General features: G+C 37.0%; 1 protein-coding gene across 1 annotated transcript in view; it reads right to left on the bottom strand.

The window, feature by feature from the left end:
* Positions 1–5166: 5166 nt before the first annotated feature.
* The window catches only part of MAP3K1 (mitogen-activated protein kinase kinase kinase 1), an 80927-nt gene continuing 75829 nt past the window's right edge, over positions 5167–10264 (bottom strand). The window contains exon 20 of the mRNA XM_054487739.2: positions 5167–7770. Coding sequence (XP_054343714.1) covers positions 7621–7770 — 150 coding nt within the window. The 3' untranslated portion in view covers positions 5167–7620. The remainder of the gene's footprint in view (positions 7771–10264) is intronic.

The raw sequence follows: 10264 nt of genomic DNA, 5'->3' as shown, positions 1-10264 counted from the left end.
TGAGTGTAGAGTGGTTCTGAGAACAAGAGACCAGGAAAGGGCATCAAGTATCTTGCTACAGCCTCTCCTTTTGTTGTAGACTGTTAGAAGGGGGTAGAAGGACTAGGAACACCCTGTTATGCAATAGATAAGCATAGAATCTAGGTTTTAGAATGGAAAAATGCAACTCTTAGTGATTGTTTTCAGTTTTTTTTTCAGTATTCTAAGGGGGAACACTGAGATTTCTGCTCTATTCCTGAGGAAGGGGTGAGATAAACTTTGATTTTCAGATATCTGGCAGTCAGTGCAAATTAAAGAAAAGTTTTACTCTGCTGCCCTCTTCTGGATGTTGCATAATTGGCCAAATAATTCTTCCACGTTGTTCCCTTCACTTTTGCTCCTAGACAGACTTCTGGACAAAGTAGGTTATGCACATCATCTCCATGACCATGCTTGCCCAGCTACGATCATGTTTCCTTCCAGTCGGCTTCACTGGAATGGTCCTTGACATTCACCTTGTGAGACTTAAGTTCTCATCTTACCTGACGTCTGTGGTTTTTGAAATTACTGACCTTTCTTTAAAACATTCTCCTCTCTTGATTTCCCTGACCCTGTGCATTTCTAGTTTCTGAAGATGAGCTCTTGTCTCCTTTATCTATTCTGCTTCTTGTCTAAGCCTTAAATCTTGGTCTTCATCAGGGTTCTGGTCTTGGTTTTTTCTCACTGAACATATTCTCCTGAGTATTCTCCCCCGTTTCCCTTGTGACTCATTGTGGTAGATGCTGTAGAGTTGCCTGCTTGATGTCCATTCTTCTCAGACTTCCTTATAGCTAGGGAGTTCTAGTCAAATGAAATGTGAGTGAAAATCTCGTAAGCATTTTTAGGAAAGTTTGTGTCTTCCTGACACAGGCACTGCCTTTTTATTCTCCTTTTTCTTTCCCTGATTGTAGATTGGAGATCAGAGTTGGAGCCTGAGGATGAAAGCCTCATGCTAAGAAGAGTGGAGCGGAAAGATAAAGCATGGCAACATCGATGACACCCTAGGCCTAATACACCAGCCCTGACCTGCTTACCTTCTCTCATTTGTAGGCTATGTAATCCAGTCACTTTTACATGCAGCTGAGTACAACCCTAAATGATATATCAATCGCTTCAGTGACCATTTGTATGTCAATAGCTTGCACATTTATTATTTGCAACCAAAGTATCTCTGGAGGTACTGATGTGCATATACAGTATTACTGGAAACTTGTACTTGGATATCCTCCAGGCAACTCGAATATCTTAACATGTCCAAAGCACATCTTGTCCTCCAATCTACTCCCCCTGTGATTTCCTTGTATCAGTAATGGCACCAGCGTTCACACAGGTGACCAAGCCTGGATAGCAGACGCATCCTCGATGTCATTCTCCATCCTCCGCATACCCTTCCCCCAAGATCATTTCTACAATCTTTCAATTCTGCTGTTTAATATCGCTCAGATTTGTCTCTTCATCCTCATTCCCATGATGCTACCTTCACCTAGGTTCTGGATACTGCAATTGCCTTCTGACTTTCTCCCTGCCTTTTGTATTGGCCCATGTAATTCTTTCTTCAAGATACTGCAAGGGTGCTCTTTCTAACGCACAAATATCGTCATGCCACTCTCTGCCAAAGATTTTTCATTATCTCCCCATCTTTTTATTTCTCCTCCTATCCTTTCTCTCCATTTCACCCTAGTTACAACCCTCATCCTCTCAGTATGTCTACATAGATGTTGAGAAATCTTATTAAGCAAATTGACCTTAAGGGAAGCTATCACTTAGTTATCTCAAAAATAAACTCTAACAGGAATCTCAGCATTGTGGGAAAAAGAATTTTGGGGCATGAAGGATTTATCCCTTGCCACATCAACTTAGGCTGGTTTTACCTCTACAGATCTGATAAGTTACAACCTAGGGCCATGAGGCATGGGGTATAGAGATGTCAGGTTGCATACCAACTAATGAGACTGGCTTCAGTCATCGATGGAGTTCTTTTGGTAACAGATTGTGCAGACAGTTATCTATTGCAAAATAAAACCTACAAAGTTAACTCTAACATTGATAACATATTTGAATGCTACATATGCATATTAATATTTTGTAACATGATACTTGAGCTGCAGTGGTTAAGCATTTCACATTAGTGTGTGTAGTTAAGACATTAATTTTCTCTTCAGAGGTAAGCTCTCTAGCATCTATAATCAGCATCTCCACTTTTGTTCATCTCACATCTTAGAAGACAAAAGTCTTGGCCAGGAATGGTGGCTCACGCCTATAACCCCAGCACTTTGGGAGGCTGAAGTGGGCAGATCACGACTTCAGGAGATCGAGACCATCCTGGCCAACATGGTGAAACCCCGTCTCTACTAAAAATACAAAAAAATTAGCTGGGCGTGGTGGCGCGTGCCTGTAATCCCAGCTACTCGGGAGGCCGAGACAGGAAAATCACTTAAACCAGGGAGTTGGAGGTTGCAGTGAGCCGAGATCACACCACTGCACTCCAGCCTGGTCACAGAGTGAGACTCTGTCTCAAAAAAAAAAAAAAAAAAGACAAAAGTCTTAGATCCAATTTCCCAAAGCTGAGATTCCCGTCTAATTTTCTACGTTTTTTGTTTTCTAAGCCTGGGCACAGATCAGAGGTCAAAAGGTAGTCAGCCACAGGCCAGTAGTCTAGCCCAAATAGTTTTTATAGTTCTTAATAAGGATTTAAATTAGTTTTTAATGTTTAAACATCAGGGAATTGCACCTAAAATCGAGATTTCCAGCTTCTCTTGAAAATTTAGAGGATTTGACAATACTGGGCTTTCATTCTGACATGGTAACTATGACCTCCCTTGAACATGAACTTGACGCAAACTCTTAGGTCTGCCACAAGCCTTGCTGGGGATCTAGTCCCATGGGTGGTTTGAGTCTGTGACCTTTGGGTCATTCATTCACAAAAACACATTGTGCATTCACTACATGCCAGGTCCTATTCTAGGCCATTTATATAGGCTCTTACTTCTCACGACACTGTCACTTTCATTTTATAGATGCAGAAATGGAGGTTCAGAAAGTCAAAATGGGGGTCACGTAGCAGGTAAGTGGCAGAACCAGATTTAACCCAGGTTGTATCTCAGGTCCTGTAGTCACTGCATCCATCATTACCTACTTTAAGAGGCCCATACTTTCCTTTTTAATCACAGCTCAACCTGGCATTTATGCTTATAGTATAATTTAGGACGGCCAAACCATGTCATGACATAGAAAGACAGCAATTTGTATAAGTTTCCATTAGTCAGTTTTCCCTCACTGTAGTTATTTCATGCATTGTTTTCTAACAAATGACTTATATCAGCTCATAAATGCAATCATCGGCATTTTATGAGCACAATACCCCAACATTTTTCTGGTTTCTGACATGAAGACTGTCACCCATTTTATAAAATTATTAATATCATTTAAATAGAATTAAGGAGCAATAGAATTGATTCTATTACTTCATCTGGAAAAAAAACTTTTCTCCAACTTAATATTTTTCTTAAGTGACAGAAATGTACCCTTTTGCAAAACTACCCAAAACCTATTTAAAAGACGTACATTTAAAATCAAATTATACTTTGGGAGGCCGAGGCAGGTGGTTCACCTGAGGTCAGGAATTCGAGACCAGCCTGGCCAACATGGTGAAAACTTGTCTCTACTAAAAATACAAAAATTAGACAGGCATGGTGGTATCCACCTGTAATCCCAGCTACTCGGGAGGCTGAGGCAGGAGAAACCTTTGAACCTGGGAGGCAGAGCCTTTAGTGAGCTGAGATTGTGCCACTGCACTTCAACGTGGACAACAGAGCTAGACTGTCTCAAAAAAAAAAAAAACAACAACAACAAAACACATCAAATTATACAGAAACTTGAAACCAATGTAGAGAAACAAAATGGCTTCTGAACTCAGCAACATTAACCATCTTGCATGGAGATTGGTTACATGGGGGAGGGAGATGAGGAAGAATTAAGCAAGTAAATCAATATGTTGGGAATAATCGGAGTCAAGATTCTCACTGCCTGAGAAGAAAGTTACAAATTTGGATAAAGGGAAAGCTTGAATGAACCCTGTTGGTGTTGGATTGCAATTGGAAGGTTGGTGTGAGCTCATGGTTTTTATGTGTGTATGTAGGTAGGTATACGTATGCATATTTTCCAAGTGTGCACAGAACTGTGCATATTCATATATACATTCTAGCTCTACCAAGAGAGCCAAGGGACGGTGATACCCAGTAGAATTGAGCCTATCTAGCACCCAGATGTTGGTTTTAAAAATACCACTCTCGATCAAAGGAATCAGGGCTCTTTGGGAAAATGGCTGATCCCAGGGCCAAAGCAGACATTGCGTTAGACGGGGCTGAAAGTATGGAAGTGTTCAAAAAATAACGGTGGCTTGCCAAGGATAGAGAAGCTAGCTCTCAGACATTCCCACTGGGCAAATCCGCAACAAGTTGAGCGAATATATGGTAATACATGATAAATAAATGGGAGAAGGGAAAGCTCTTCTTTACAGCAAAATGTTGCAAAGAAAAAGTGAAGGAACTACATCACCATTTGGCAACCATCAAAGTAATATATTCAGGCAAAAAAGCTAAGAGCAGAGAGTTAAAACTGGGCAAGAAACATCATATTTATGTAGTCTCAAATATCACCCCCAAAGAATACTTTCAATTATAAAGGTGGATTTTAATTATAAAAGGAAAGAGTAACTATACAGTGTTACTATCAGTTATCACCAGTGACGGGGCAAACGACCTGTATGCCTCCTGACATGACACACCGAGAGGAGCACAGCATCACCTCTGTGATGTTCCTGCCAAAACTGCATACTCTGAATCTAATCAAGAAGCAGCACCACACAAACTCAATTTGAGGGGCTTCTATAAAACAATAATCTGAAATCTTTAAAAAATTAAGGCCATTAAGGTCAAGGAAGAACTATTCAATGAGACTGAAGAAACATGACAACTGAGAGCAACTTGTGATCCTGGTTTGAATCCTCTTGCTATAAAGGACATAAATGGGCAGCTGGCGAAACCTGACTGGGGTCTTTGAGTGAAGGGTATACAGAAGTTCTCTGTGGTATTCTTGCAACTTTTATATAAGTATGAAATTATTTCAAAATAAATAAAAGTAACAACATTTGTTCAAAAACTTTTATTTACTATAAAGACAAAAACACCAAAATAGGTACAAATACTATAAAATCGGTTCAATGGGGTAAAAATTTTAATTAAAATATCTCAATATATTTAAAATAACAAAGGATACATTTAAGCCAAATTTTCTTAACCCAGAGATTTTTTTTTTTTTTGTAACATTTGCTTACACAGTAAGGTGCTAATAGAAGTTAGCCCTTAAGCCCTGGAAATCTTAGGAATCATAGTCACACAGCAAATATAATTTCATTGTGAAAGTGAACTTTGGTAGAAGAAAAATCTATAAGACACCTGAGGTAGTAGAAACTGGAATAAACAGTAGTAGACGTTATTTACAACTTGAGTACCAAATAACATTAAGAACACAAAAATAATTACACGATACAATTTCCAGTCCAGCTTTGATCCAAAGAAAATAAGAATATTACATCACATTTGCATCGAAAACAAAACAAAAAACAAAACACCACAATTACCAGCAAGCTGAGGGAACTGCAAACAAACTCAAACACAATGGATTTTGAAATCTACAGATAGTTTGAGTTTGAAATGTGGTGGGCATGGTGATCTACAAAGTAATACTGATTAGCTGAGGTTCCTCAGTTTATACAGTTTACATTTTTGTCAGACACAGTATTCATCTGACCAATGATCTTCCAGTACATAAAATGGCAAGAGTGCATCCTTTAAAGCTTGCACATGAGAGACTTGGAAACAATCTTATTAGAATTGTGAAAATTCTAAGTAATCAAAAAAAAAACCAAAATAAAGAAAGTCAAGTACGACACATTTAGAGCTACCAAACTTCACATTTCTGTACTATTTTTAACTCTTCAAATATCGCCAATCTTCAAAACAAAGGAATGTAAAATTTCACTAAGAAACATATTCACATAAAAAACAAACTGCCTTTTAAAAATTATAAGCAATACATCCCTGTAAACTTATCTTGTAACTTATTTTATTTCCAATTTGTGTTGTACATTTTAAATGTACTCTATATAGCTTATTTAGTTTATCCTGAGTCTTTGAGAATAACCAATTCTGTTTCACACTGGCTTCTGAAGAGTTAAAACTAAAATCTCAAAGTTGTATTTGATAGTTAATCAGTACTTGATTTAAAAGACTCACACACACACAAAGATTAAAAAGCTACCATTTTCCTTCAGGATTCCATGCATCTGAATTTAACTCCAGACTAAAACTGTGAGGTAACTGTGCAAACTCCAAGGAAATAGTGTATAAATGAAATTCAATTCTATTTTTCTTTCTGAACACATTTTCCAAGTTCAAAGCAAATGTACTGTTTAAAAACATTACTGATTGGTAGTTGAATAATCTTTTTAAAAAGTGATCTGCCAGGCCTACTGTAAAGAGATGATGCATGGTAAAAGGAAAATGGCAGCTATATGTTATTACCAGTAGTGAAGGTGAATGATGGATTGTTACATACAGAGTAAGACTTAAATGTTGTGAAGTTTCCTACAGTTTGACAACCAAAACATCTAAAAAATTCAAATAAATTTTAAGGTAATCTTGATCTTGGTTGTGAGTTGCATCAGAGAGGACAGTTAATTTTTAGTTAACTTGTACTTAACCTGCACAATAAGAGTGGTGACTGACCCAAATGTAGGTAGTACTTTATTGTATTCCAATTTAAAAAAACAAAATTAAGTCTGTATTTTAAAAACTCTGACAGTAGCAAGATATTTAATGAACTCTACTTCATATCTAGTTCTTTTTTTTTCTGGTTTGAAAAAAAGATCACCTTTCCCTGAAAAAACAAAAATGAATGTAAATAAAAATGAAAATACAAAACCATAATTTCTAAAAACGAAATGAATGGGCCAACAGTAAAATGCACAATGAGCCACAATTGCCCTGGTATTTAAGAAAATAAAGGTCAACTGTGGGTCATAAAGAAGTATCAACTTTTAAAAATATATGTATGTATTGCTACTCATAGCATACTCTGACCTAAAAGAGGCAGATACTGATTTTATAGCCAGTGACAAAAAATTTGAACGGAATTGCAGAACCCCCTGCTTGTGATCACTATATGAAATGGAAGAATAATTGAAATATTAAAATAGATCCTGAGCCCCTCAGCCGCTAATATTGCTGAAAAAGTGCTCCAAAAAAATAAAATTATGCTTCTGCAATTTAGTCATGCAAACTTCATTGTTTTCCTGTTCACCTAGGGCCAGTTCTTTGAAAGGCACGGTTTACAGTTTCTGCACTAGTTGTGGGCTTTTGCATACTGAGCTTAGGTACAGATCATGATTTGTCAACCACATACTTAGGTAAGGGTTCCCCACTGGCCTCGTTCATAGCTGTTCAGTGGCATCATGGCCAGTAGAATATCAATGTGGTTCCCCACAAGTTTTTTTGTCTTGTTGAGCATCCTGTTTCTATTGTAGTTGATCTGCATAATTGGCTACCACATAGTACGAAAGACTGGATGCTTCAGTAGCTCTCTTGATGGAGGTCTGTCCTGAGGTTGAAGTTCTAAACAACGAAGAGCCACATCTCGTAAACCAGGAGACAAATGTGAAGGGATCGATGGAGCAGTAGTTGCGCTAGCAATCTGTGGAGAAAAAGCCAGAGTGTTGAAGCTTTGCACAACTGGAATTTCTGATACAGAAACACATGTGCATAGACCTCATAACCCTTACATTTACATCCTGAACACAGAGGAACTGAAGCAGAAGTGGGAGGATTTTCTGCTATCAAAAAGTCTATGAAAAAATTCATCCACTGGATGGTTTTCTCTAACAATCTTTCAAATTTTAGGATTTTAGGATTTGATCAAATATATCCTATTCCTTATTATTTACATCAACAAGGCTAAGTACATCAAAATGTTCAGGAAGATAAAGTATTCACTCAAATGAATTCTGCTGTCCTCATATTCAGTCTCCGAGATGGTTTGTTCTTACTGCACGTTTTCTATTTCTTCAGCATAGAGAGCTATTTAGATTAAGAAAGAATAAAACTGAACAGTCAATTTAATACACAGAAAACACAACTGCATTGTTTTTTCCCTTCCATGTTGGACAAATTCTGATACTTAGTATCAAATACACTATGAAGAATGACTTTTTTATGAAAAAGTTTTAAGTCTGAATACTTTTTTTTTGGAAAAAAAATTTTATTTTGTCTTATTTGTAGTTTTTCTAAAAAAATTCAAAATCTGATAATTATTTTTAAATTGTGATACACTCTTTACATTCTAAAATTTGTGCTGCAATAACCATATTTTAATTTCAAGTCATATATAAAAATAATGTATTAGTTTTCTAACAAACAATTTTTGAGCACCCATTATGAATCAGAGCTGACTCCAGGCACAGACAGTGTCTTTCTTGCATATCTGCCTATTTGTGGAATCAATTTTCTTCTTCTTGAAATGCATTCCTAAAAATAATATTTTTCGGTGAGTGTCTGATGAAGGTAAACTTCCACAATTCTCATGTGTCTGAAAATATCTCTATTTCATTCTTATTTTTTGATGATCATTTAGCTAGCTATGAAATCCCAGGTTAACTGTTATTTTATTTCAATCACTAGAAGGTACAATTTGTCTTTTGAATTCTCTTGTTGCTGCTGTATTCTGTCATCTATACAATTGTTATCAATTTTTTTTCTTGTAATTTGTCTTTTCTCTTTGGTTACTTCTTGTCTTTAGCATTCTTCAGTTTCATTAAGCTGATAAGCAACTTCAGCAAAGTCTCAGGATACAAAATCAATGTGCAAAAATCACAAGCATTCTTATACACCAATAACAGACAGAGAGCCAAATCATGAGTGAACTCCCATTCACAATTGCTTCAAAAGAGAATAAAATACCTAGGATTCCAACTTACAAGGGATGTGAAGGACCTCTTCAAGAACCACTGCTCAAAGAAATAAAAGAGGACACAAACAAATGGAAGAACATTCCATGCTCATGGATAGGAAGAATCGATATCATGAAAATGGCCACACTGCCGAAGATAATTTATACATTCAATGCTATCCCCATCAAGCTACCAATGACTTTCTTCACAGAATTGGAAAAAACTACTTAAGTTCATATGGAACCAAAAAAAAGCCCATATTGCCAAGTCAATCCCAAGCCAAAAGAACAAAGCTGGAGGCATCACGCTACCTGACTTCAAACTATATACTTCAAGGCTACAGTAACCAAAACAGCATGGTGCCAAAACAGAAATATAGACCAATGGAACAGAATAGAGCCCTCAGAAATAATCCCACACATCTACAACCATCTGATCTTTGACAAACCTGAGAAAAACAAGAAATGGGGAAAGGATTCCCTATTTAAGAAATGGTGCTGGGAAAACTGGCTAGCCATATGTAGAAAGCTGAAACTGGATCCCTTCCTTACACCTTATACAAAAATTAATTCAAGATGGATTAAAGACTTAAATGTTAGACCTAAAACCATAAAAACCCTAGAAAAAACCTAGGCAATACCATTCAGGACATAGGCATGGGCAAGGACTTCATGTCTAAAACACCAAAAGCAATGGCAACAAAAGCCAAAATTGACAGATGGAATCTAATTAAACTAAAGCGCTTCTGCACAGCAAAAGAAACTACCATCAGAGTGAACAGGCAACCTACAGAATGGGAGAAAATTTTTGCAATCTACTCATCTGACAAAGGGCTAATATCAAGTCTGAATACTTTAAACTCACCTACCCACTCCTAATCACAAGAAAACTCTTTCTTTTCCCCACCCCAGTAATTTCATAAATGCTTTGGGTTAAAAAATGCAAAGTAAAATAAAGAAAAATCCTCTAAGGTCTGTGATCCTGTATCATGATATACTCAGCTGATACAGACACATCTTACACACCACAAAAAGGAAAAATACAAAACAAAAAATGAAAGTCCCTCTTCCTTCTCCCCAAATGTAACTTACTGATGACAATTTGTGTGTGTGTGTGTGTGTGTTTTGTGGAGAGAAAAAAAGGCCAATATATTCACAGACTTAAGATTTTCTAAAATGTCTACAAAAGAGAAAACTTAATTTAGAGACAGGGTCTCTCTCTCACTCTGTCACCCAGGCTGAA

This window comes from Pongo pygmaeus, chromosome 4 (genome assembly GCF_028885625.2).
Source record: "Pongo pygmaeus isolate AG05252 chromosome 4, NHGRI_mPonPyg2-v2.0_pri, whole genome shotgun sequence".
In the NCBI taxonomy this organism is placed as follows: Eukaryota; Metazoa; Chordata; class Mammalia; order Primates; family Hominidae; genus Pongo; species Pongo pygmaeus.
The sequence above is the reverse complement of the archived record's forward strand: the minus strand, read 5'-3'. Positions and strand labels throughout refer to the sequence as shown.